This window comes from Tribolium madens, unplaced genomic scaffold (assembly GCF_015345945.1).
Source record: "Tribolium madens isolate multiple individuals breed KSU strain unplaced genomic scaffold, Tmad_KSU_1.1 Scaffold_96;HRSCAF=242;Tcas5.2_LG5, whole genome shotgun sequence".
Lineage (NCBI taxonomy): Eukaryota > Metazoa > Arthropoda > Insecta > Coleoptera > Tenebrionidae > Tribolium > Tribolium madens.
The window spans coordinates 1,821,979-1,849,227 of NW_025401068.1; the positions used below are offsets into that span (position 1 = coordinate 1,821,979).

Consider the following 27,249-nt stretch of genomic DNA (forward strand, 5'->3'; position numbering starts at 1 on the left):
GTTGACATCAATTTTATATCAACTTTGTTAAAAATAAAAGTAATCGTTTCATTTATATTGTTTAATTATCTATATGAACATTATAACAATAAATGAGAGAGCTACCATGCTATGATACTTGTACACGTTGAATATGATGAAAACAGATCTAAAACTCTAGCATTTGACTGCTAGTTACTTAAATGCAGATTCAAAAAAAAATTAAAATAAATACGTAAGTCAGGGCGACAATGTAAAAATTATAATAATAAATATCGATCAGACTTATACCACTATTTAACATACATATTTGATTAAATAAAAAAAGAAATTAAAAAAAACACTAAAGTTTATTTACACACTTTTCACACTGCATCATTAAAAAAACTTATTGTTGCAAAATCCTAACTTATTATATGTACAAATTGTAAAAAAAAGAGTCAAAAATATCGATACAGTTCCCAGAAACTGCGTCAGTTGATAAAAGCCCTAACTCCAAAATAAAGTCACGACCGAATTTACATAACATAATCAACCCATAAATAAAACACTAAAAAGATTTACAAGTAGGAGCATTTTATCACTTTGACAGTTTCCCCACGTTCCTACAATTTTTTTTAGAAAACATTCGAGTCTCTCTGATGCAACTTTCGTTAACTTTTTAAATCTTATTACAGTTTGATTACAATTTCATCAAAACTTTAAGCTAGCGTAATTATACCCTAAAAATATTCATTGTTATTAATATGGGAATACATAATATTTGAAGCGTAATTATTCAGTTCCATCAACTACCTTCAAAGCAATACTTATGATCCTATTCACTACACCAGTCGAGTTCAAATGTATCACAGTCCACCAAATACCCACAATTTGTCACAAATTTACACTTTTGGTATTTATGATGCACTTTCACTACCTTCTTGCAGTTTTTGTGCATTTTCAGCTTCCGCTTGCTTGGCGGCCGCTTGTTCCGCAGCCGCCCGTGCAGCTGCTGCCGCTGCCGACCGACTAGCACTCGACCGTAAATTTTTCTTTTCGATAATCGCCTCCGGATCGATCGGCGGCAACTCTCCCGACTTTCTCTTACCTCGGGTTCGCTTTGTGCTCTTCTTCGGCGGACTCTCAGGCGGGGCTTCTGGAGCTGCTGCCGCCTCCTCCTTCTTTTCCTCCACTCCTGAGTCTTTGACCGGTGGCTGCGGCGGAATCTGTCCCGCCTTTTCCTCCTCCTTCTTATCTTGCATTTTCTCCACGTTAACACACAATGTCTTTACCACTGTCGACGGTGGGAGGAGTGTCTCGATATCCACGCCTTCTTGATCATTCTCGGGATGAGGAGACGGAGACTCTTTCGACTTTTTAGGGGGGTTTTCCTCAACGGATTCGGATCCATCGGACGAATCACGAGGTCGCTTTGAGTTTTCCTCACTTGCTGGTTTCGTACTCAAATCGGGATTTGTTTTACTCAATTGTTCTATAGCTTCTTTCACTTGTTGGTCTTGTGACTTCTTACTACTACCACCAGTCTGTTCTAATAATTTTGTGAAATCGGCCAATCCGGGGATGCTTTTCTTATCCTTGTACTTATCAGGAGACGTTGTGAAATCAGTAGGTAACATACCTCGTAAACTTTCGAGAGCTTTTCGCTTATCTTCTTTTTTATCACTCTTTGATTGTTTTAAACTGGCATCGAGTGAACTCGCTGCCTTTGATATACTTTCCAAAATTTGTGTATCAGGAGGAAGTAGTAATTGTTGCAATTGTGCTTCCCGACTACTTCTCGTTGGTTTCATACTCGACGAAGAGGTTGTTGCTGTTGTTACAGTCGACGAAGAGCTCGGTCTAGACGAACTACTCGATTTGCTTGTTTTCATAGATGAATTAGGCGAAGCAGACGGATTCAAACTACCATTCAACAAACCACACTGTTGAGCCAAAGTATCATAAGCCGCAGACATTCCCGGTTGAAGAGTAAACGGATTCAAACCACCCAAACCCAAAGGTGTATACAATAAACTCGGATTCGGGAAAAAGAAAGGAAACGGATTCGTAGTCGGAATCGAACTACTACTTGATGAAGGCTGCGATTTGCTACTACTGTGTGCTTCTTGAGGCTTTTGCGGTTTACTATTGCTACTCTTACTCGAATTTTTCGACTCACTTGATAAACTAGTAGCATCCATACCACCCAATCCGGGCAACCCTAACCCGGCCAAATTTGCAAACAAATTCATATTAGACAAATTCCCCAAACTTCCCATCGAATTCAAGGCATTCATATTCGGCAAACCAGCAAAAGGCATCAACAATGGGTTTTTAGGATCAAATTGCCCCAACCCAGATAATCCCGACAATAAATTCGAATTAATCCCACTCAAACCGCTTGCACTCAATGTCGGAAACGACAAACTTGACGGAATTGACGTACTTATGTTGGCAGAACTGACACTCGAAGTGGATCCGGTTGGACTCGACAACAGTGGTGGTCTTCCAGGTTGAGTCTTCTTCGAACTTGATGAACCAGGAACGCGTTTTTGCAAATCGTGACTCAAATTCCCCCGTTCTTTAACCAATTCGGCCCATTTCGGATCAATGTCATACATCGGATTTTCAACCAACCATTGTCCTAACCGCTTCAAGGTCGGTGCTTTCGGACCTGTCAACTTCTTCCCAGACACTCTATGTATGACTGAGACGTTTTCATCCCCTGTGAGTTTCTTCCAATCCAACAACGTGGGATCGATCCTCGGACGGCGTCTTCTCGGCGATAAGTAATCAGCTCCCAGAGGCTGTTCGGCCAATGCAGCATTCTGCTCCGCTAACCATTTATTAACTTTAGCTTCATGTGAATACGAATTTACTTTAGAACTACCTATATCCGCGATCATCGCTTCGTAACTCTTCCTCTGTTGTTGTTGTTTTTTCAACAGGAGGTTTTGCTGCTCGGCTTGGGCAAGTAATGATGAAAAACTGTCTTTCGACGTGCTTGAAGATGACATACTCGAAGGGAGAATGTTCGGGATTGAACTGTTACGGGACGAGGAAGCTGAAGAAGGGACAGAAGTTACGGTTATCGTGAACGGTTTTTGGGACATGTTATGGGAGGAGCTTACAGGGGCTGAAGTGGGAGTTACGGTTACACTGGGTGTTACGGTAGGTTTTTTCGATGATTCAGGAAACAGAGACTGCTCTTTCGCTGCTGACAGACCAAGGACGATCTCGTCGAGTTTACGGCGTTTCTTTTCCTTGCCGACAACGGGTTCTTCCACAGGCTAAAAATATTATTATTACAATTTCAAAAAATGCAAAGAACACAAAATTCAGTTACTTACGCAATTCTTCCTCTTCATTAACTTCGATAAAGTATCGTCTAATTTGTTGCTAGATTTTCCCCCCAAAGCGGATTGCTTTTTCGACGGCATCGAAAAGTCCTGAACCTCATTTTGCAAGTCCATGGTATTTTTATCGCCTGATTTTTGTATGCTAAAAATCCAAAATATTAACAATTCCAAACAGTATTCACATTTAATTACCTTGAACTCAAATCAATAGGCGTCAAAGTGCTACTAGTTCCTGGAATAACTGTCGTTTGTCCAATCGTTTTAGCGGAATATTTATCATACGGCATGTTTAACAACCTCCCTGTCTGTTGATGTGCCGGCGGCGGTTGAAGATTACCCTGAACGGGTGTCGATCTCCTCGAATCCTCCGAATCCTCATCCCATGATAACCCATGTTTGGGATTAGACAAATGACTGCTATTTAACAACGCATGTAATTTTGCTCTCTCAGTTTCAACATCGATCGCAATATGACGTTTTCGCTTCTTATTCAAATTGCTTCTTTCACTAATCGAAATCATTTCGTCTCCTAACGACATCGGAGTCGAAGAATCGCGTTTAGGTGGATCGTTCGGTATTTCATGAATCGGTATATCAAATTCGTTTCCGATGCCTGTAGCATACGCCGAGAAATTCTTCGTTGCTGGCCATTCTTTTGTTTCAATTGCATAAATAATGTGCTGAAGTCGGACTTGAATCGCGTACTCTTTAGGCCATTTTACCGCATTATTAAACAATTGAGCCACGGTAGTCTCGCTGAAATCTAAAGCACCAGTGCCTTGTTTGTCTCTTAAAACAAAAGTATCGACTTGAGAAAGACGAGATAAAGGTTGGATGACTTCCAAGTCGGGGAACATGGCTTTGAGTTCGGCTGCTTGTTTAGAACAAAGGTCTGATTCTTCTTCCAGTGGTGTTTTTGTAGGTTTAGTTTCGACTTTTTCCTTGACTTCGCTTGGCACTTCTTCTTCGACTTTATTTACTGGAGTATCTGAAGATGCAGGTTTCTCTTCGACAGTTTCATTGGAAACGGATTCAGTTTCCTGCTTATTTTCGACCTCAGGTTTTACTTCTTCTTTTTCTTCAACCGGTTTAGGTTCTTCTTCTTTAGTTTCAGATGTTTCTTTGTTATCTTCGGACGTATCAGGTTGTGGTTCTTCTGTTACCTCAGGAGTTTCATTTTTTTCCTCAGTACTTTCTTCTTCGACTTGTGTTTTTTCCGGTTCCTCAGGTTTAAGTTTTTCCTCACATTCGCCTTTCTCATTTTTGACGATTGTCAATTCAACCTTACTATTCTCCTCAACTTTCTTTTCTTTTTCTTCGGTATTTTCCTTTTTGACGGCAACTTTTTCAATCTTCAAAGTACCTTCGCCTTTTTCGAGTTTTACCAGAATCTCGTCTTTGTCAAATTTAAGAATATCCTCGTGACTTTCGAGTTTAATTGCTTCTTTATTTTCGGCAGCTAAAGCTTCCGAATGAACCTTTTTACGTAGTATTTCTTGGAAGGATAAATCCGGGTCATTTAAAAGGTAATAATCAGTCCGACCAAGACCGTGTCTACAAATAAACAAATGTAAAGTAATAAAACAAAATTATCAAACTACTCACTTTGCAACTCCCAGCAATAAATCCTTGTCATGTTTTCCAGCGATCCACCAATCAGGCATATCAGCTGAAGTAACACAAACCTTTAAACGTTCGTCTAATTTCGGATGTGTAATTATTTCTTCTCTTATCCTCGACAAAAGTTCTAGTCGTTCCAACGTACGCCTTGCTTTTTCTTCACTAATATGTTCGATGGTAGTGTCGTAACTTCCATCTTCGGAATGAATTCCCGTTTGTTTTTTACACATCATAACAAAATGTTTGTAATATTCGGTTAATTCATCATCATTTTTCTTTTCCAATTTGGCCAGCTGTTTAAATTTAGTCCAATCGTAAGATTTCTTCTTCCTGTAGTATATAACACCATACGAAGATGCAACACGGAAAAAATCGGCTTCTTCTCGTTTCGTCCACCGTTTAGCGATTGTAGCACGTTCACGTTCTCTATCTCGTTCTCGCAAAGCGTGCTCCATGGCTTGCTTGCCTTGTCTCTCCATCTAACAATAGTTGAGCATCAATTTGTTAAGTTTTATGCAGATTTTGAAAAAATAAACTAATCAGGAGTTCTATGTTTTATTTTATTTAAAATTTGTATGGAATATAAATTGATGTGAATTCTGACAAAACATTTAAGAGTATTCCTTCAAGTTTTCATCAAATGACACAAAATTACATCAAAGAAAAACATTCAGAATGAGGTAAAACAATAATCTTACCTGTACTTCGTAGATAATTAGAATAAAACAATTTATAACTACTGTATATTACGATTAAATAGAGATAACGTAAAAGGAGGATAAAAGAATTTAATCATCAAAAATTTCAACACAGGAGGGAAATAATTTAGCAACTACATACTTTTAAATTAATTTTTTAAATCAGTACATTTTTTATGGAAATTTTGAAATAAAGAGTTCTACAATGATTCAAATAAAAATTATAAATTTTATACTAACCAACAGGTAGAGTGCTAGCTGCTGTAGGTCCCATCCTTGTAAACCGAGTGCGGCGGCTTCCCTCACGTCAAACTGTTGGGACACTTGAGCCAGGGCAGCCAAGGGGGAGGACAGGGCAGGCTCTATCGAGGGCTGCACAGTGCATACTACATACTACCCGAACAGCCAGCACGCTTTCATGCGTGTGCACAGTAAAATGGTTGATGACAATTAATCCACGACAAATATGAATTTTTTCTTTCAATCATTTAGAATCAAAATTCATATTTGTCGTAATATAGAACTTAATAAAAAAAATGTTATGACTGAGAAAAACTCTACATTTATGTACACAAGCGCAGAAGCACATTTACAAAAAAATACAAATGGACAAAAGAAAGAAAATCTTAACCACAAGGTTCATAATGAACATGTCATGAGTTACTTTAATATTTTTTTTACACTAAATTCTCGATAGCAGCCAAAATAATACGACATAACATACCTTAGATTTAGCAGCAGCAAGCTTTTGTTCTTCTTTTCTGTAGTTTCTTTGATACGAAGTGATCACTCGTCGTAATCGTGTGTTTAGATCGGTTATTGTCGGCCACGTGGGTTTGTCATCTAAATCATCACCGTCGCCGTCAGGTGGTTGCGTTTCAGATGATGCAGATGGACCTGGTGAAGGTTCCGCTCCTTCGGAATTTACTTCAGAAATATCGCGATTTTTAGACTTCAGACTCAATTCCTCGTTAGTGTCGTCGTCGTCTAAATCGTCATCATTGCTAAAAAAAGAATAAAAATTGGACGTTAAAAATAAAACAATCTAAAGGTTTTTAAAGTTTGCTTAAAAATCAACAAATATGGACCTACTTAATTCACCAAAAATAATCCTGATAAATAATAATATAATTGATCACAGATATTAAAAGCAGAAACAAACTAAATAATTAAAACATTACAAAATAATGCAAATACAAAAAATGTTAAAAAATACTAGAAATAACTATAAAGGGTGTTGGACCAATGTCCGACATGAATGGTGATACAAGACTTTCAGTTAAGCATAAACATGTCTTCAAATTTTATTTCAAGCCTTTTGTTTTGAAAAAAAAAAACCTGTCAATTTCCTTATGTAGGCACCGTAGCTATTTTGTTTCAAATGTTGACGGACTTAATTTCTTGTTGAATTTGCTAAATTGTTAAATGTTTTATACACCGTAAGATATAAATTGATGGTTTTTTTAATGCTGCAAGATCTGCAATTTCCGCGAACTACATTCAAGTAAACTTGAGCTATCTACATCTCGTGAAAAAAATTGTCATGGGAACTTTTAACTCAGTCAGATGTCCTTTATCACCACCCAAGAGATGATCCGACATTTTTTAATCACCCTGTATTAATGAATCATTACAAAACAAACTAATAAAACTAATAAAAACATACTTTATTAAAACATAATCAACTTTTAAATGTTTGACCTAAATTTATTCATCTTTTTATGTACTGTATGCTTATTTTTATAATAGACTATCATTATATTTTTGTCTGTTGTAAACATTGCAATATTATAAAATTTTCAAGACATAAAGCAAGTTAACTAACAATTTATTTTGCAAATTCCTCAGTTTTTTGTTCAATTTGTGTATTAATTTATTTGTTTCTTAATTGAAAAATAACTTAGCTTCAGTTCTAGAAAGTTACAGAATAGAATAAAACTTGAAAAAACCTCTTTATTTAAAAAAAGAAATCAATGAAAAAAACCTTTAAAATTTTAACTTCCCTGCGGTTAGACAATACATTTTGTGTAATTTTAAATTATAACAAAACAAAATTTAGCAATTAATTAAATTAATCTTAAAACACTCGAATAAATTAAAACATTATTTAATTATTTAACAAAGATAGTTGAAACCATATGAAATGTCTTAATCTAAAAAAGTCCTAGTGTTTTTTTTTGCAACATCTAAATTACTTTGATTATATGCACCAATATCTGCAGCTACAAAAGATTTATTTTGTAATTTTCGTACGTTACAATAGAAAAAATCAACCAAATAACACAAGATAAATAAATAAATTTCCATATTTGTCGATTTCCCATCTCTATCCACGACATCTAGAAAAACAAAACTCTTACCTTACATTTCGACTACAACAAAGATCATGCATTAACGCCATTAAAAATAAAGTTAGACTAAACCTATGAAAGCTTAACATTTTGCAAATGGTACAAAAAAAGTGAGTACTCCTGTCGCTAAATCATTGTGGGGTGGCCATAGAGTTAGTCAAGAGCAGTGAGCAAGATAGAGAAAAACAAAAAAAAAGTCCTAGAGCCTGATGACGGTGGAGCTCTAGCCGAAACGGAACTACTTACAGTGCAGGCGTATTGGGTTGCGTGTTAGAGGTTGCCATCTGGAGCTCTCGATCTGAGGGCGGGCCGCAGCGGGACAGGAAACAGAGGGTGGGGTCTGCACGCATCGCCATATAGTTTTCATAGCCGTGCTTCCAAGTGCCCACGAGCAGAGACTTGTCACATTCCGTATCCCACCACTCGCTAGGCATTTGCTCCGTTACGGGAGGGTTTATCGGCAAGGCACTGTGGATCACGTCGCCAATTGTCAATTTTGAACATAAATAGACTGAGACAACGCTCGTCACTTTACTTTAATTTAACTCGAATTAAAGCATTTCGCTTAAATTTTAAATTCAAACAAGAATAATGTCATAAAAATACATTATTTTTGTGTGTTTCTTTTTTTTTTGTTCTCTATTAAAGTCATAATTTAGTAGTCGAGTGCCGTACCGTTGCACAAATTATTACTCGTAAACGAGGGGTTGGGAACCAATAATCGGATAATTAGTGTTAATAACAAAATGAATGAATGTTAAGAATAAGCGATAAAGCTGTGTGAATCAAATTTTGATTTGATTTCTTAAAAAAATCATAAAAACAATGAACATGTCTGACTAAAAGCACTAGCATGACCTCAAGCAGGGACCATGCATACATGTTAAACAAAAGCAAGGCTGATTCCCAACAATATTAAATAAAAAATGTGAGGCCAAGATACAGTTTGAGCATTCAATTCGTGGCTTACCTGGATTCGTTCGGTGAAAAGCTTAAAATGTATCTCGGCATATTTCTAGAAATTAATTTAAAGAAATTTTTAAACAAAAACTTACCTTGCATGAACTCCGTCAGCGATGTGTTGGACAAGATCGCCGATTATTTCATGCTTGATATAGTAAAGCATTCGGACGCGCAAAAGAACCCTAAAATACATAAATTTTTTTGGTAAAACAGCTATATTATCATTAAATTATTAACTTTGTTCCGGACATTCAGCAGTTTGAAATTTTCTTTTCATAAAATACCTACGTATTTTCGAAATTAGCATGGTGCTCATCATAAAACAACTAAGCTGTTTTTACATGGAAATATTTTTTTACTTAATTTTTCATTTTTATGCACATCAGCTACCCACACGGAACAATTGATTAAATTGAAACTGCCATTAAACTGTCAAATAAAAGTCATATCGCCAAAATATTTTCGTTTAACATCACGTAATAAATTGTGAGAAATTTAATTTCATCCTACGCATATGCCAAATCAGTAAATCTCTTAAATATTTTTTCGTTTAGCTTTCAAATTATGTTTAGCTCATATACAGGTGTCCCACCTAAGAAAGGTTTAATATCTCTGTTATTTGCCAATAAATTTTTATGAAATTTAAAATGTAGATTACTTAGATTACTTAAAATTTTAATTCTTTAATAATTAATTTAATTTTAATACTTCTTTTCTTGAAAGCGGGACTTCTTTCAAAGACAAATTTTTGCTTATAGCATGTTTTGTTGGCGATTAACAATTTGATATAAAGTTTAAGTAATTTAACATTTTTAAAAGGCATGTTAAAATAACATTTTAAGGAATAGGGTTGTTTTAGTAATGCTATGTTAATCTCTACCTACTAAATACTTTACATTTTAAATTTTGTTAGAATCCGTTAGTAAATAATAGAGATATTAGATCCGAAAGTCTTAAGTGGGACCACCTGTATAGTTTATTATTCAACGAATGAGAAAGTTGGCCATTTCTAGAAGATGAAATTTAGGATATGAACGGAAGGTGAGTGGAGTAATTCATCTACGTGGAAATGACAATTTCTCACAAGTTTAATACTATACTTTTTCTAATCTTAAGAATGACAGTTATGGAGAAAATTAGATACTTACTCCACACTTTCAAGATTGAATAACTTTCTTAACTGAAAAGGGTTGAAAAAAGTATAAATTCTTTTTCCTACGACACTATAAGAAAGATGTCAATTTCACACAATTGAGTAGGCATGAAAGTTGACAATTTCATTCAAAGATCGTGCGTTATTATAACGCACGGCTATTACGTAATAGTTTATTGTTATCGGGTATGTTTGCTTCACGTTATTATAACACCCTGTTATAACCTAACGAAATTGTGAGCTACAAACGGATTTTGGTAAGTCTATAACACTTTCCATGGGTTTTTGTATTATATTATTACAATAATCGTCAAATTCATAATCTGACCATTAATTTTATTGAGTTTGAAAAATATTTTTTTTTTGTAATCAATGACTTTTTCAGTAACGTAGGAAAAATAGTGTATAAAACTCGCTGAAAAGTATCTAACGCATTCGAGGGGCCCACTTGTGAGTTATTTGTTACTTTCCGTGCTCGTTATGTATAACATGATTAGAAATAGTATATTACATAACGAGCACGGAAAGTGATAAATAACGCACAAGCGGGAAAGTTGCGCACGAGGCGTTAGCCGAGTGCAGGCAATACCGCGAGTGCGCTAGACACTTTCCTGCAAGTTTTGTACACTATTTTTCCTACGACCATAAATAATTTTTTTCTTACGAACATTTTATTTCATAACGATTGATTTTTTATAATGGATACAAAAAAAAATATGTTAAATGAAAAAATACAAAACATTCGAGTGTGAATTGTGCGTTAGATTTCTAACACAGTGCGAAAACAAATCGCACAGGTTTTCGACCTCGTACGATATTGCCAATTTTCGCGCATATGTAATTGTGCGTTATGATCTAGTTTCGTATATGGTCGTAGGAAAAATATTTTCCACTTAAGTATATGATTACTACCTGTACATTTTATGTAATGTATTATTCACATTTATTGATTATTTGTATAAAGATATCTTCATTATTTATTTAAAAAATTGCGAAGATAAAAGTTGTAACATGAACGAATCGAGTGATGTAAATCACATCTCATTATCCAATGTTTTTGATTTCGCGGGATAAATACTCACTTGTTGGCATGTCTTCCAAGATGTTTCTTGTAGTTGCTTTCAAGGAAAATATCGCCATCGTATTTCTCGCTTTTGCTCCAATGATTGGGATCAGTCAGAGCGGCATGCCTATTGTCCTTCCCCTTCTTCTTGTTTTTGTTTCGTATACCTCGAGGAACAGGATCTTTTAGACCGTGATGGTTCCTCGAAATTTTTTGCTCACCATTTTCAGAAGGCGCTATCAAGTCCCAAATAAAGCTTCGGATTTTCTCGTCACCTCGGTAGAATCGCAGGCAGTACAGCAACTGTAAATCAATAATTATTAATCATACCACAAAAATCCTTGAAACTTACTATAACTCTGGCACAATCTTCGACATCCTGTTCTCTCCAGCCTTTCCTCAATTGGGAGTGTTGTAAAATTTCCAACCATCGTCCCCATCCAAACGTCAACAAACCTCTTTCGACCATGAAACATTCCCTCCTCGCCCAACTTCCATAGACGATGTCGCTTCTATCACCTTCTCTTGGAATGTAGTCGTCACCTCGTAACCGTTTCTTTTTCAGTTTACTTCGCCGACTCCTTATTCCCAAACTCAAACCCTCGTTGTCCAAATCAGAATCGGATGAACTTTCGAGTTCGGACATATCGATGGCGCTTTCGTCGTGTCCGTAACGTTTAATTTGGGTACGTCTTCGAGGCTCCGAAAGAACAAGATCCTCAGTTTCGTCTTTCTCAGTCGTGTCGATGTCAGCCTTCTTTGCCCATTTATTCCAGAAGTCTGGATCGTCAATACTGATATCTGATCGATTCGAACTCGATGCAAAACTCGCCTTTGAGAACGTTGACCCCTTCTCCGACTCCATGGTAATAACTTGGGTTCGTCGGGCTAAAATAACATCAATATCTTCCTCACAGAACTTATCTCCGTCATTTTCTTCATCTAACAATGCTCCATAAGCACCCTTCTTGAGTAAATCTTCAATTTCTTTTTTACTCAACTGTTTACTCCCAGAATCTTTACCTCCTTGTGACGTATTCATGCTTTGCAAGATAGCCTTATCTAGTCCAAGTTTAAGAGAAGCTTTATCGAACATTTCCCGCTCGTATGTATTTCGGCATAGTAATCGATAAATTTTGACCATTTTTTGTTGACCGATTCTATGACATCTGGCCTGAGCTTGAAGATCATTTTGTGGATTCCAATCACTGTCATAGATGATTACTGTATCAGCAGCTGTTAAGTTAATTCCCAAACCTCCAGCTTTAGTACACAAAAGAAAGACAAATCTGTCCGAATCAGGTCGAGAAAATCTATCGATGGCAGCTTGTCGCAAGTTACCTCTTATCCGTCCATCGATTCTTTCAAATGGATATTTTCTAAACATGAGATAATCTTCCAGAATATCCAAACAACGAACCATTTGACTGAAAATCAACACTCTATGGCCGTTGGCTTTCAGTTTTGGTAAAAGTTTGTCGATCAAAACCATTTTACCACTCGAATTAATCAAGGCTTTGTAATAAGCATCTGGATCTTCACCTTGAGCCATCTTATAGTCATACTGGATTTGGTCTTCTGCTCCGTTTAGTAGATACGGATGAATACAACACTTTCTTAACTCCATCATCGTGTTCATTAAATTTGGAATATTAGCATGAGTAGTTCCTTTAGAAAGAAAAGAAAAATTTCTTTCTAAAATCGCCCTGTAATACTTTTTCTGTATATTCGTTAACTCAACTTCAACTACCGTTTCCTCCTTTGGCGCTAAAGATTTTTCCACGTCTTCTTTCAACCTCCTCAACATCATTGGTTTTAGTATAAGTTGCAATTTCTGAACTTCTTGTTCACTTTTCAAAGCGCCGAATTCTTGCAAGAAAGATTCCGAACTGGGAAACTGTTGCGGTTCGAGGAAATTTAAGAGAGAAAACAATTCGTTGACATTATTTTGTAAAGGTGTTCCCGAGAGTAAAACTCGATGTTCCAAATTTAACTGTCTCAATCCTTCCAATAATTTACAGTTACGATTTTTTAAACGATGAGCTTCATCAATAACACAGATTCTCCAATTGAAACCTTTCAAATCGGCGAAATCTGTGACAATTATTTCAAAAGTCGTAATCAAAATGTTAAACTTTGTTAGGTCCCTTATGTGGTGACCTTTGTCGTTTTTAAAATACATTTCGTATTCTTGTATCATATTTCTACTAGCTGCAGATCCATGATAAACTATGACGTTCATCTCGGTCCAGCTTTCGATTTCTCTTTGCCAATTGGGTATTGTCGATAAAGGTGCAATTACTAGAAAAGGTCCCCTGATACCATATTCCCAAACAGCGTTAAGAAAAGTGAGACTTTGAATGGTTTTTCCCAAACCCATTTCGTCGGCTAAAATACAATTTCTTCCATTGTACCATGAGAAAAGTAACCAATTTAATCCTTCTAATTGATATTCTCTTAGACTATTTCCTCCTTTGTAAATCGGAGATTTATCCAGTTTTACCCACTGATCAGGACTAGGTCGTTTCTTTGGTTTCCATTTATCTTTTGGTGGAATTTGTCTAAATTTCTTAAACTGTTCTATTTTAATAGGATCAACGTCTTCCTCCAATTCCCAGGTACAATCCTCGTATTGTAACGCTCGCCACTTAACCAGATAGTGTCTAACGACTTCCTGAGTGGTCGGTTCTGTGTGTTCTGCAACATCCAATACTCTATCTACTTCGACATAATCAGGATTAAACGGTTCGTCCTCCAAATTCTCGAAAATGTTTACATTTTGTTGCTGTCTTTGTTTGAAACGTTTTATCTTATTTGCTATCCTTTTGTCACCTTTATACAACTCTTCTTCAGTCTTCCACTCGCAATGCAGATACGAAAAGTTACGATACTTTACGTAATACTCTTCAACATCGACCATTTCTGGATCGTCCTCCTCCCCTTGTTCACCCTCGGCTTTCGGTTCGGCTTTTGGTTTTTCCTCAGTCTCCTCTTCCTTACTTTCAACATCGACTTCCTCGGATTTTCCACCTTCCTGTGGTTTTGCCTCCTCAGATTTAATTTCAACAACTCCTTCAACTTTTCTAGGCTTCTTCGTTATTCTGGATGTTAAAATATGTTGAACGACCATGGAATCTTCATCGGTCGTATTAACATAAACAAAATTCATTTTGTTACTTCCATCACCTGAGTTGTCTTCAACACCCTGAGACAAAGACACTGGAGGAGTCGATGGAAGTGCACCTTTCTTTGTTTTGTTAGGTACTACAGGAGATTCATCATCCGAAAATCGTAACATAACATCATCTATGTATTTCTTTCGTTGAGTATTTCTCGCCGATCGTCTTTTATGAATGGCATTTTCAGGATCTTCAGGTGGAGAAGGTGGAGGCGTGCTAGCGAGATCTTCACCTTCACCATCAGACTCTTGAACCATTCCTTTACGTTTTCTCGTTTTTCCCAAACCACCTTTGGCTTTTGCTTTCGTGGAAATCACTTTCTTAGATCCTGGTTTCGTTTTTCTATGCTTTCTTGGAATTTCACCGAGTTCTTGAGGACTGGCTGGTTGATCCTCAAATGCATATTCATCTTTTTTCGTCTCAATTTCGATAGCTTCGGCCGGTTGAGAAGAATCAGCTTGCATTTCTTCTGTGGGAATATTAACAGATTCAATTATATCACCTGAATCTGGCGTATTGGAATCATCTCCGTGTTCTTCAGCTGAAACTTCTGACGAAATCATTTGATGTTCGTTATCATAAGTCTTATTAAACGACTCATCTGTCGCACTTTCCTCTGAACCTTCCAATTTTTTCCTACGAACGTACTTTCTTTTAACTTTTGGATCTTTGGGTTCCTTTTTCTTCCTTTCTTTAGAAAGTTTATCTTTGGGTGACTTCGGTCCTTTACCATCTTTGGAAATTTTGGGTTCTTTCGGTTTCTTGGGTTCTCGAGGTTTCCTCTGCGATTTGAGTTTCTTTTTATCATCGTATTCACCCGTTAGCGGGTCGACGGACAATTCAGTCATTTCCGACATGTCACTGGATGGAATATTCAACCCGGCACCTGGAGTTACACAATCTTCAGACACTGGAAGTTGCTGAGAAGGCATCATCATAGTAATATTTTGCGACATATGAACAGGCGAAACTGATTTCTCTCCTTTCTTCTGTCTGGGTTTCTTCGTCCTTGGTGCCCCTTTACCGCGCCCTCTTCCAGTCGTACTCGTTACTTGAGGGCTATCGATCATAGGAGACGTAAAAAGTGGACTTTGTAAGACACACTGAGGACCTCCATTACACTGTTCGGTTGCTTCATGTTGACTTAAAATATTAAGTCGTTCTTGAAGATGTGCGATTTTTTCTTGATGTTCTGGAGCCGGCGGCATACAATACAATTCTTGCAGTTGTTGTTGTAATGCTGCTCTTTCCTGATGGTGACTTATCGGTGGTTGGTATCCCATTTCAGAACCAGGTATCATGCCATGTCCAGCATTCATGTTGGGCATCATGGGATGACCCATGTTCATTGTCATGCCCGGATGACCTATCGGTGGCATCCCGTGAGGTAACCCCGGACCCATTCCTCTTGGCGCTCCCATTGGCATACCGTTAGGTCCCAACATGGTTGCATTCTGATCGTACATAACCGGCGCTTGATTGTTGGGTGTCATATTCGGGATATTTGTATGAGGCGGCATGTTACCACCTTGAGGAACAGGTGGAATTTGCCCATGAGGTGGTACTGGAGGGACTTGCGTTGAAGGAACATTGATGTTCCCTTGAGGAGGCATTCCCGTCATGTTACTTGTTGGAATATTTGTTTGACCTTGCATAGGTTGCGTTTGACCTTGATTATGTATAGGCTGGGGTTGTTGTTGAGCATTAGGCATGATTTGTATTGGAGGCATTGAGTTACTCGTTAATTGTACTGCAGGTGGCTGTTGTGGTTGACTCGTCAATGGTTGCATGTGATTTTGCTGAGTTTGACTCACGTTAGTTTGAGTAGCCGAAGTTGGTAAACTAATAGATGTTTGTGTTTGTGTCGGTTGTAAATTACTGAGTTCTTTATTCATTTCCGGTATGGAATCTTGTGAGACTGAATTATCTTGACTAAACATTGGCACGTTTGATTGAACCAAATCGTCCATATTATTCGTTTTAGGTGGAGTTGGTTGGCTTGGATATCCTGACATACTGGATACACAATTAAAGTCGGTGAAACTATTCGTTGTATTGGTTTGGCTTTGAGTGGGTTGTTGAGTCGAATTTGTGTTACTGACTTCATCTTGTGATTTACTGCAATCGTTTGAAGGAAGACTCGCCTCTTGGGTATTAGTTACGTTATCATCTGTAGTTGAAGACGGTGTCGGAGTTGGTGGATGTGACGACACAGTGTTACTACCAGACGTTGGTAGATTCAAATCAGTGTTCGTCGTACTAGTGGGAAATTTGTCGGGTAAAGTGGTAGTAGGTGACTGTACTGAGCTGAAGTCATTTTGTGAGCTAACGTTTACGTTTTGAGGTGTTGGTTCTCGTACTTGCGATGTCGGTATTTCAGACATCGATATCGACGGTTTGCTGACGTCAGTCCGCAAATCCTTATTACCAAAATTTGCTAAATTCGAATCGGTTGAAACGTTAGGATTTGGTAAAGCCGTCGAAGGTGGAAGTGTTTGTGACGAAGGAATGGCCTGACTCGTGGGTGGCAATTGATTTTGGTCCATAACGTTCATTTGAGGGCCGTTAATATTAGAAACATGCGTGGATTGTCTCGGTGGATGTGGCGACCATTGCTGTTGCTCCGCCATTTGATTCCTCATATTCATGGCGGGCGAGAGAGGATTTTGGGGAGTTTGTGGTGGCCCGAGAGTGTTTCTTTGTTGTTGATAAGTCGGATATTCCGTTGCATTTGTACTAGACGGCGGCATGACCATTTGCTCCAAGGCTTGCAAAGTACTTTGTTGCGAATAAGCCGGTATTGGAGCAGGAGACGCTGTTGTTGTTTTCGGTGTAAGGCTAGTCGCAGGTCTAGGACTTAACGTTGTCTGTTGCATTTGTGGATGCGGGGACATGTTAGGTTTCGCCGGAGACATTACCGGTCTCGGCGACATTTGTGGAGCTGGTGGTCTGGGTGACATTTGTGGTCTTGGCGACATTTGAGGAGATAATTGTGGGAATGGAGCCCTGTATTGTGGACTGGCATTTCCTAACGTATTAGAATGTTTCGATGAAAATTGTTGCGAGGGAGGTTGAACATCCAAAGGCCTTTGCATCGATTGCATGGTCTGATGCGTTTGACTGTAACTCATGGAAGTCGGATGTACCATTGGGTTTTGAGCAGCTAATTGCTGAGCACTTGGGTGACTTTGAGTTGGACCGTGGCCTGGATGAGGACCTTGTGGTATGTGTCCGGATGTTGGAACGTTGTGAGACGATGGGTGGCCGGCAAGTGTCTGGGCGTGACCCATTTGTCCATACTGAGGTGGCGTCGGGACCTCCATATCTAATTGATGACCATATTGATGATGATGGGGTAAACGTTGATGCATGTAACTACCGTAACCTTGACCTGCTGTTGTCGGATATCCCGCACCTGCTTGAGGATAATGCGGAGCGTGTCTTTGTTGCATCTGATAACTGGCTTGATGCGGTTGTTGCATCATGGGATGTTGTGTAGGTGGAAACTGCTGTTTGGGTTCTTGCTGGTGGCCATATCCTGGCATGGGCTGTTGCCTGTATCCACCCATTTGTCCATATCGATGCATTGGATATCCGGCAGCGGCATGCTGACCCCATTGCTGCATATTAGTAGCGTCCATATTTCCTAGCTGATGATCTGGCATCGAGTACATATTGTCCGTTTGATAGGGATACTGAGCTCCTGCGGCAGCTTGCGGAGGCGCTGGTGGTCTCGCCATTTGTCTTTGATGAGGATAGGCACCTCCTGGAGGACCCATCGGTCTGTCCGTGCCGTATCCCTGAGCGTACATACTTTGCGCGTTAGGGTCCATGTGATTGAAATCTGTACCACCAAAGGAAGCCAATTTTTGAAGAGGCGTCTCTTGCGAGTATGTGGGCTGGGTATAGGCCGATGTTGCATTTCGTGCTCCCGTCACCGCAGGGTCGAAGTGATCACTACCCAATTCGGGCAGACCTTCCAACATTCCAGATCCATCTTCCCCGAACAAGTCGTATGTGTCCATCGCTTTAAGCGGCACATAGCGTCTCTTTGCTTTTCATCTCACCACAGCATCGCTGTAAACAGAAAAAAAAATGCTACTATAAATACAAACAAAATTTTATTTTTTCAAACATACCTACATAAATCAAAATTAAACTACGTTTTGTTAAAAATAATTAAACCCCACAACATAAATTCATATAATTATTATTTTGCAACAAATGATAATACAGCTAAATTATTAATTAAATTGGGTGAATCACAATAGATAACATACTTATAACGATACAATTTCCGCCAGCGACTTGTCAATCCACTTACCTCCCTTACAACAAAAATAAAAACAATTAGGTTATTAGGAACATAATCGATGACGTAAATTTTTGTCTTATCAATTTATCGTAAAATCTTCATCTTTTCGTTAAAATCTTAAAAACAACAACATCAACACTATCAGTTTTCTAAATAACAAAAATTATATAAAAAAATTAAATAGCAATACCCTTCTAGGGTGTGAATTAAGTTAGACTAAGACGACAGTTCGCTATTAACACCCACTCTTAAAATGTTGGAAAAGCTCAACATTAAACAAACGAACTTGTAAAAATTAAATTAAATTTTTTTTTTGAAGAAGTATCTTAGTATGTTATAAATAGGAAATGTTAATCTCTAAAAATTTTGTTTACTGTTAGAAATACTGTTAACTGTTATAATTTTTTAGGATATTTCAACTATTTCTACTTTCACTTACACATAATATCTAAAAGTATCGATATTCAAAACCAATTCGTGTAATAAGTTTTCGCAAATCCGTATTTTATTTTGTCCTAAATGTGTAAGAAAGGTGTTGTTGATGCTAATAATACTTGTTTAATGCTCACACAAGTAAAACAAAAATATAAAACCAAATTTATAACGTACTTATTACGTAGTTAGAGTAATCAAAGTTTAATAATTTGATATTAAAGTAAATTGTTAAAATAAACACCAATACAGGTTCATACTTCACAGAAACTATAAAACGTACTGTTTTAATTATGGAAAAGTGCCAACATGTACTCGCAAATAATTAACTAACTGGATCTACTTTGCTTTAAGAGTTCACTTACACTTCTTTTTCATAAGTTGAAGAGGCAATAAACTTATTTTTACCCCATGCTTCGAAACTTGAATTTAATTGCTTTGTAGGATGATCTTTGTACTATTATATTGTATGCGTGGTGGCAATAGTTTTTATGTAACAAACTGAGTATTTTGAATATGTGTAATGTAAATTATATTGTAAAAAAAAATTCTTAGGAAAATGTTATAAAAAATTAATAAAAAAATCATTCAACTGTATGGTGACAGAACAGATAAATAATTTAGAATAGAATCTTATGTTACTCTTATTAAAAAGTTTATTATTAATTATTAGATGTACAAGTACATGTTATTAGCGTCTTAATGTTGATACAATTTTAGGATCATTCAGTTTAATTTAAATAAAATTACGTGAAGGAATCTTAAACGGTTTAATATGATATTGTATTTAATCACAGCAATCCTTTCATTGCAGAATTTACAACTGAGTATGCAAAAGTGAAATTTATTTTATCAAGAAATTAATGCTAATATGTATGTAATTTACTTTTAAAAACTAAAGACTATAGATTTTAACTTTACGGAAAATACCTAAATTACTATTTCGGTAGAATAGTTTATCAAAAACAAAAATAATTTTGTACGTTGTTTCAAATTTTTGATAAAATGTATTTTAAACACAAACAAGATTATTGTAATGTTTATAGTCTTTTATTTTATACTATTTAAATAATATACTATACCACAAAACCCAATAATTAAAAATATATACAGGGTGTTTCACACAACTTTACGAGGCTTACACCTAATGTACGCACCCAAATATACAAAAGTCACAAAAACACTGGATTCAAAAGATACACTTCTAACTATTTAATTTTTGGAAACCCATGACAGTTGTCAAACTAATCATGTCATTAATAGTCATAAACTGCAGTTTTTCAGAAACAATTATCATTTGTTCTATCAAGAGACGACATGAATATGATTCTAGTTTACCTATCTTACTCACTAACTAACTAAAAACGTTGTAATTTTTTAAAGGGTGAACAAACTAGAGAAGATTATTCAATTTTTCAAAATTTGTAATCGAGTTCGTATCGGAATATGTATTATTGATTGCATCTTACAGGCGCAGGCCTCGTAAAATTACGTGAAACACCCTGTATACTCGTTTTCATATTAATGTGCATCGAAGTAGTCGTTGAAAGAGATCATTTTAAGGTGGCAACCATGCGAAAATTCAAACAATCCTAAACTCAATTTTCCCTAAAAATTATTTTTTCAAATAAATGTGTATACCATGTAGCAAAAAATAGTTATTATTAACAACGTAATCAACATAGGATAGCAAACATAAAGATTTTTGTCATTATTGATGTGATTAAATTTGTTTTGAATGACATTAATGACACTTTTTGTGTAAATCGGACTTTAAATTAAAGATTCATTTAGACTTCTACAACCTACTTGATGCACATAAATATGAAAAAGAGTATACTTCTGAATTAATTTCTATAAATAAAAACCAAAGATTGATTCTATTGTGCTGTTTTTTGAAAAAATTAATAGAATCATTTTAAGTTGTCCATTTTCAATTTTCTAGTGTTTTTATAAAAAAAATTCCGTAAAAGAACAAAACAAACAACGTAGATGCAGTAATCTTGTTATTACCTCAATCCATTTCTATTAGTAGAAATAAACAAAAAGATCATTCTGTTACTAAACATTGTAATAATATTGCAAAATACAGTTTGTTTATATGAATATTTAATCATTTCAATTTCCTGCTGTAGGCATCACACTTCGTCATGATCTTGATGGGAGGTAACCTCAAGATGAAAGATTCCGTATTAAAATAACTACAATAAAATGTACTATCTGCTAATATCTAGAAAATTTATTGTCCAATTTCAATAAACCGTATTTTTTTATTGTCTGATAAACGACATTTAAAATTGAGGTTAAAATCGATGCTCGCATTCGCAGCCTACGCAGAAACGAGGACGCGAACGTTTTTAAAACCGCCATCAAATTAATCGACCGTTCGTCAACTCGTCTAATAAGCATAATTGCACCGAGTCACAATTTAAAGCCGAAGTATAAGAAGAGAGGCATACCTGAGGCTGAAGATCGTTGTTGTGATTGAGACCGAAGGGGAAAAGCTATACGCTTATGTGTAGAAAAATCACCATCAGCGGTACAACTTTCCACCCCAGGGCCCAATCGGAGCGCGCCCATTGCCCCCCTCCACGTCGTACCTAATTGCTAATTAACGCATTGCAATGCCTTCAATAAATAACCGCAACAATGCCAATCATCGACCATAATTATCAAAATCGATAGAAATCATGTGACCCAAAAACATCATCCAACAGGGTGGCTGTGCTGCCAACAAAACAAAATTAAGAATAATAACCATGGCAACGATCCGTTAATCCGAAATCGCAATCACACACCGGGAACAAGAGAAATGGAAGATGTGTGCGAGGGGTAATTACGAAATTGATTAGCGCCGCGGCGCGATGGAACGGGGGGCGGCGGGGGCGTCCGGGCGCCGCGATTGTCCCGGCTGCCACGATTCAGATAAGGAGCCATCGTCCATCCGTCAATCGAGCCGGCGTCGAGAACAATGAACTTTACCGGCCGCCATGGATGCTCAGATTTCGCGGAAACGTGGCGTCCCGGCGCTGGACGTCCATGGGGGCGCCCGGTGGCCGGAACGGCGCGGTTCAATTGTCGAAACGCGACCAATCAGGTGATCTCTTGCATTGGAAATGTTGATTTTCGGACAGCCAATGGCGACGGAGGACGATTTCTTTCGTTGCAGGAGCGATTTTAGCGAATCGACGGCGATTTGCGACGATCGATACAGGATTTATCGATGCTTTTCGAGATAATCGACCGATTTGGCCAGGCTCGCATGCACTGATTTACGAAAACCGGACGTTTGCGGAAACTCACCATGGACACCGTCGGCCTCTGTTCCGTTCAACTCTATCCCTTTTTGACACCGACGAAAAATGCACTTTCCACTACGTATACGCCGTGTTAAACTATGCTACGTTGATAACCACATTTGTATTTGAGATATTTTACTTATTAGTTACACTTATCAACGATTATATACATGAATTCACTTAATTAAATTTTGTGTATAAACTGCACGTATAAATGAATACTCCATTTTATCATTACGCTTGTGATCGACGGTGCTGCCACCTTTCAACGCGCCAAATTTGAATTAACGTACCAAAACACTACAACTTCCGATTCTATTTCGAATTCTAAATTTCTCGCTCCCTCAATCAATCAATTTCAAATTTTACACACAAACGTATAATTACTTCATATCTCATTATTACAACAGACCTGGCTATAGATTGCATAAGCAACAATCAAACTTTCTTTACATGAAAACTTGTATTGATTTATCAAAACCTGTTAATTAGAATACGTTATTTATTTAAATATGAGAACAGCAATTAAAAACTAATTAGATCAGCACCTATTTATACATTCTCTTCTATTACCATAATTTTATTGTTAATGATAAAAAAAGAACAATTTAAATTTAAATAATTTTATTGATTACACAATAAAAAAAAGCCATGATAAAAACTCATTGTTTAACTCTTTTTAATGCTGGTTGATCAGTTTCCATATCCTCCTCACTTTCATCAATTATTACCTCAAAATCATTTGAAACCCCTTCTTTTTCTATATTTTCAGCAAACATAACAGCCTTACCATGTTTTCGACCAACTAAAAAAATACTTACTCAAATTTTATAACTATTAATTCATGTAATTTACCTGCGTTGATAAAAACTTTACGACCACAATATGTTATCGAGTTTTTCGCCTGTTCTTCATTTAATCCAAATATTAAACCTCTAAAAAAAACAGAAACGCCATTAAATAGTGCTCTTACCTCTATCTAATGATTTGCATTAATTATTAAAATTTTTATTGCTTAGTACACAAGTTATAAAACAATCACTAAATCAAAAAGTTTAGATATAAAAAATGAAAGAATGAATGAAAGGTCTTTGTTAGCTTATACTAAAACTAGTATTTTAGTAAATATTTCAGTATTAAATTGAAACACCTACAAATTAATGATGTCATAAGGGCCCCTAAGAAACGTGGGCTTTGTAGCTACACTTGACACAATAACATTTCTTGATTTGATAAAAATGTGATATAGATGCGCCATGTGTATAATATTTTTCCTTTTTGTGGTATCTTCAATTGCTGGAGCATAAGGAATTTCAAAATGATAGCCCCTATCTACGAGTTGTTTGTACATTTTCCTTGAACGTTTAATATGGTTTTTTTCCTCTGGGTGGAAGCATAAAATGTCCGCTTCAAAGTTGCTACAAACAAACTACAAAAAACTAAGTAAAAAGTTTTTCCTTTAATCTCACCGCATTTGCTTGAATTGTTTCTGGTAAAACAGCAATAATGTGATATTTTTTATAATGTGGAGACTTTATCTAAAAGAATAATGTAACGAGTTTATAATCTCATGACAATGACTTACAATTTTATGAATTACATCTTGATTTGAAAAAACTATCGTTAGACGGTTTAAAATTGTTAGACCTTCACAACCCTGCAATATTTGTGTTAGTTTAAACAAAATCTGTGATTGCAAAAATTACATCGAGTGGAGTTATTTTGAAAGGTTCTGGTACTAAATCTGATGGGGCTTCTCTAGGTTCCCCTTTTTTCTTCTTCTTCTTCTGTTCTAATTCATTTGCAACAAGTGTTTGGTTTATGGCTATTGTTCTGTAACCGACTGAAATTCATTACTTGGAAGAAATTTACTGTTAAATTGTTATTACACTTACAATCATACAACAATTTAATAGTCGATTCATAATTATTGTTTTCTAAACAATGATCAGACACCCCGTAATCAAAAAAACCTTTAACATCCAACTTCATGACTTTTTATTCCTTATAAAAATAAATTGTTAATATATTTTTTTAATAAATCTCTAACCTCAATCTGCACGTGTTTATCTTTATCTGTCAAAAATCATTCCTTTTCTCTTTCTAACTGTTTAAAAGCAAGATATGACTATCTCTGTTTTTTGTTATGTCATATTTAGAGGTTAAGATGCACAAAATCTAGATTTATTTTACAAAATACTAAACATGTTTGTGACACGATTTTTGAGTAAAACGCGCCCACAAAAGCAGTGTTACTATTTGTTACAAAATTGTGTCCACCAAAGAATGAAATCTGACAAAGGTGAAAAACTCCAACCTTCAGACACATCCAAAAATACTACCAAGACACCCCTTGGTGAAATGAGCTCAAAATACCAGGTTTTTAGAGATGAGGATTCTGAAGTCATACTTGATATTTACGAAGATCGAAGTAAATACTCAAATCCGGTAAATGCAATTGAAGAGGAGGCACCTGATCCTTTTGAGGGTCTTAATTTAGAGAGTATTACTTCCACATAGTTTTTTAAACATTGTTTATAATTAATGCCTATTTAAAGGAGGTGTCAATGGTGTCTATGATATTGAGGACTTAATTCAAGTTCTTCATACTGAAAATGCTGAGGACATATTTGTAGCTGCTGTCCCTAAAGAAATTCAATATGTTGAATACATTTGTGTTGTCACTGGAAAATCACACAAACATATGAAAGCAATTGCACAATTTGTTCGTATGATTTATAAGAAAAAAATGTACAAAAGTGATCTTATTCCTAAGCTTGAAGGTGAAAACTCAAAGGATTGGTTAGCTTTAGATTTAGGTAATTAAAGTTATTTTAAAAACTGTTTACTAATTGAAATTTTAGGTAACATAGCGCTTCACATATTTTCTCGAGAAGCTAGAATTTTATACGATTTAGATTCATTATGGGCTTTAGGACCAAAATATGACCCAGAATGTAATAAACAAGACCCTGTAGCAGAAATGTTGGAAAAACATTCGTTTTATTTGGAAGGTTTGCACCCTGCTAGATAATTTTCTAATCTGTTTTAAGTTAGAAAAATGTGTAAAATAAAATATGTTAACATTGACTCATGTTTATCAATATAGAGATAACGATAACGTGTGATAAAATTTGACTCAACATGTCGGAAACCTGAAAATAATTTTTTGAACAATGGGTGTTGAAAAAGGACAAGTTTATTTAAGAAAAACGTTTTTAAATTATGAACTTACGCCCAGACAAGATATCATTATAAATTATTTCATACCTTCAGTCTGTTCTTTTTTGTTGTATATTTTTTTATTTGCAAGTGATTGTGTGGTGGTGTTTAGACACTATAAGGATGAAGACCCCATATGGGCTTCAGTCACTTTATTTATTATTTATTTTCCCTCACTTTGTTCATATATTGTGGTAACATCATCATGGGAGTTGTGGCCAGAAATGGAGGGTTGTGGGTGTGATAATTTCTTGTGGTGGTTGATAAAAACTTTGGAACATTTATTATTCCCCGTGTGGGCTATATGGAGGTAAGAGAATTTTTTTATTGGTGATAAGTATGAATAAAATAATTACAGATTTGCGGAACGAATATTTTGGTCAATAGAAGGAATGCGTTCAAATGATGAAAAAACAATATCGGAAGCAATACAAACAATAACAGCACCACGTTCTATCGAATTGTATTTCTTTTTTCAAGCATTTTTACAATCATTGCCACAAATGTTACTTCACATCAACATAATAATGAGACAAGTTGAAGACACACACAAACAAACGAGTAAGACTAGACTTTAAATAACATATTTTATTGTCAGTTTTTTTTTTTCAGCTGACGCCGAAATTTTAAGTTTTGTGTTTAATCTGGCTAAATTAGCAGCAACAGTTGCGTTTTATCACCGATTTAAGACTCAAAAGCTGGCAGGAAAGCAATATCCTTGGTTTAAAGCCTATAAAAAGCCTAAAGATCCTACCATTGATCAAATTGATTCACCTTTAAAACCCGCTGAAACTAAAAAGAATGAGGATGACCCTGTTATTATATCGGAAAGTCGGAGAAGTAGCGGTTCTTTTATGGAACCTTCAACAGGATCTTTGAAAGAACTCCCTGGAACCCTTAGAGAAACGTCGGTAATTGATGGACCCTTGCGAAAACTATACCAAGAAACTTCAGAGCCCGATTTTAACATTAAACGAGTTGCAGTTATTAAAGGATTACCCGAAGACGATTTAGCAGGAAAACTTGTTGCATTTTGCTGGTGGTTGTGTTTTTTGCTAGTGAGAATATTAGCAATTTCTGCATTCTTTTTCTTCTATCCTAATGCAACTATCTGGTTGCTTCTGGCACATTTTCTTCTAGTTGTTGCTTTTTTAGTTTATGATGTCAAAAGTGATGATGTTAAAAGAGCCAAAGCTTTATTTTTTGTGTTTATAGGACTTATTTATATTTTCTGTATTATAGAGTTTAAAATCAAGTTTAAGAAAACGAAATTTATGTATTATGGTTACTTTTCCTTAGTTTATCTACAAAATTTTATCATGTGTATGGTTTGGTGGGTTCACAATGTTGAAGATATGCACAACGATTTCTGGTTCAGATATATCTTTTACATTGTTGTTGTTGGTTCGATTATAAGCGTTTTATCAATGGTGTTGTACTTAAATATAAATAAACCGAAGAAAATTGTTGTTGGTGAAAAAATTCTACTATAAATTCTTGTAACAGAACATTTAAAACATTTATATAACTAACACTTAATATTATATTTGTATATATTATAGACTTATAGAGGATTGTAAATATTTATTTTTGCTAAATTATATTTGTTTATATTTTATACTGATTAAAGTTTT

The 27,249-nt window shown here is 36.0% G+C and overlaps 4 protein-coding genes across 8 annotated transcripts; 2 read left to right on the forward strand and 2 right to left on the reverse strand.

Moving 5' to 3' along the window:
* Positions 1-310: 310 nt before the first annotated feature.
* Positions 311-22,629, reverse strand: LOC123012452 (chromodomain-helicase-DNA-binding protein 7). 4 transcript variants are annotated; one of them, XM_044410372.1, is made up of 12 exons: positions 22,398-22,629; positions 11,521-18,424; positions 11,390-11,471; positions 11,188-11,335; positions 9,045-9,134; positions 8,236-8,457; positions 6,363-6,642; positions 5,879-6,010; positions 4,926-5,419; positions 3,513-4,874; positions 3,312-3,462; positions 311-3,251 (listed from the first exon to the last, which is right to left on the reverse strand). In XM_044410372.1, the coding sequence occupies exons 2-12, from the start codon at positions 18,370-18,372 to the stop codon at positions 879-881; spliced, it is 12,186 nt and encodes a 4,061-aa protein (XP_044266307.1). In that variant the 5' UTR covers positions 18,373-18,424; positions 22,398-22,629; the 3' UTR covers positions 311-878. The 4 variants fall into 4 exon arrangements, with proteins under 4 accessions (XP_044266307.1, XP_044266306.1, XP_044266305.1 ...); XM_044410371.1 differs by having other exon boundaries at positions 311-2,797; positions 2,852-3,251; positions 11,188-11,471; XM_044410370.1 differs by having other exon boundaries at positions 11,188-11,471.
* Positions 22,630-23,000: 371 nt separating this feature from the next.
* LOC123012490 (ribonuclease P protein subunit p30) lies at positions 23,001-24,487 on the reverse strand. 2 transcript variants are annotated; one of them, XM_044410449.1, is made up of 8 exons: positions 24,444-24,484; positions 24,289-24,397; positions 24,100-24,236; positions 23,979-24,050; positions 23,863-23,931; positions 23,548-23,822; positions 23,249-23,328; positions 23,001-23,198 (listed from the first exon to the last, which is right to left on the reverse strand). In XM_044410449.1, the coding sequence occupies exons 2-8, from the start codon at positions 24,383-24,385 to the stop codon at positions 23,056-23,058; spliced, it is 873 nt and encodes a 290-aa protein (XP_044266384.1). In that variant the 5' UTR covers positions 24,386-24,397; positions 24,444-24,484; the 3' UTR covers positions 23,001-23,055. The 2 variants fall into 2 exon arrangements, with proteins under 2 accessions (XP_044266384.1, XP_044266383.1); XM_044410448.1 differs by having other exon boundaries at positions 24,289-24,487.
* Positions 24,488-24,524: 37 nt separating this feature from the next.
* LOC123012497 lies at positions 24,525-25,481 on the forward strand. Its single transcript, XM_044410457.1, has 3 exons — positions 24,525-24,896; positions 24,952-25,212; positions 25,258-25,481. The coding sequence occupies exons 1-3, from the start codon at positions 24,599-24,601 to the stop codon at positions 25,425-25,427; spliced, it is 729 nt and encodes a 242-aa protein (XP_044266392.1). The 5' UTR covers positions 24,525-24,598; the 3' UTR covers positions 25,428-25,481.
* Positions 25,435-27,175, forward strand: LOC123012471. The gene is made up of 3 exons (XM_044410418.1): positions 25,435-25,925; positions 25,974-26,176; positions 26,228-27,175. The coding sequence occupies exons 1-3, from the start codon at positions 25,570-25,572 to the stop codon at positions 27,106-27,108; spliced, it is 1,440 nt and encodes a 479-aa protein (XP_044266353.1). The 5' UTR covers positions 25,435-25,569; the 3' UTR covers positions 27,109-27,175.
* Positions 27,176-27,249: the final 74 nt, after the last annotated feature.

What these genes read in the sequence shown, in the direction of transcription:
- LOC123012490 (XM_044410448.1), bottom strand. Translation starts at nt 24,385, where the DNA reads ATGAAGTTGGATGTTAAAGGTTTTTTTGATTACGGGGTGTCTGATCAT. An exon ending in TCAAAATAACTCCACTCGAT is followed by an intron (nt 24,051 to 24,099) that starts GTAATTTTTGCA and finishes CAAATATTGCAG; the next exon opens with GGTTGTGAAGGTCTAACAAT. An exon ending in AAACAATTCAAGCAAATGCG is followed by an intron (nt 23,823 to 23,862) that starts GTGAGATTAAAG and finishes AGTTTTTTGTAG; the next exon opens with TTTGTTTGTAGCAACTTTGA.
- LOC123012452 (XM_044410370.1), bottom strand. Translation starts at nt 18,372, where the DNA reads ATGGACACATACGACTTGTTCGGGGAAGATGGATCTGGAATGTTGGAA. An exon ending in GCTGACGGAGTTCATGCAAG is followed by an intron (nt 8,458 to 9,044) that starts GTAAGTTTTTGT and finishes CGTGATCCACAG; the next exon opens with TGCCTTGCCGATAAACCCTC. An exon ending in TTGCTGCTGCTAAATCTAAG is followed by an intron (nt 6,011 to 6,362) that starts GTATGTTATGTC and finishes TGCACTGTGCAG; the next exon opens with CCCTCGATAGAGCCTGCCCT.
- LOC123012497 (XM_044410457.1), top strand. Translation starts at nt 24,599, where the DNA reads ATGTTTGTGACACGATTTTTGAGTAAAACGCGCCCACAAAAGCAGTGT. An exon ending in TGAGGGTCTTAATTTAGAGA is followed by an intron (nt 24,897 to 24,951) that starts GTATTACTTCCA and finishes GCCTATTTAAAG; the next exon opens with GAGGTGTCAATGGTGTCTAT. An exon ending in TTGGTTAGCTTTAGATTTAG is followed by an intron (nt 25,213 to 25,257) that starts GTAATTAAAGTT and finishes TTGAAATTTTAG; the next exon opens with GTAACATAGCGCTTCACATA.
- LOC123012471 (XM_044410418.1), top strand. Translation starts at nt 25,570, where the DNA reads ATGGGTGTTGAAAAAGGACAAGTTTATTTAAGAAAAACGTTTTTAAAT. An exon ending in CCCGTGTGGGCTATATGGAG is followed by an intron (nt 25,926 to 25,973) that starts GTAAGAGAATTT and finishes AAATAATTACAG; the next exon opens with ATTTGCGGAACGAATATTTT. An exon ending in AGACACACACAAACAAACGA is followed by an intron (nt 26,177 to 26,227) that starts GTAAGACTAGAC and finishes TTTTTTTTTCAG; the next exon opens with CTGACGCCGAAATTTTAAGT.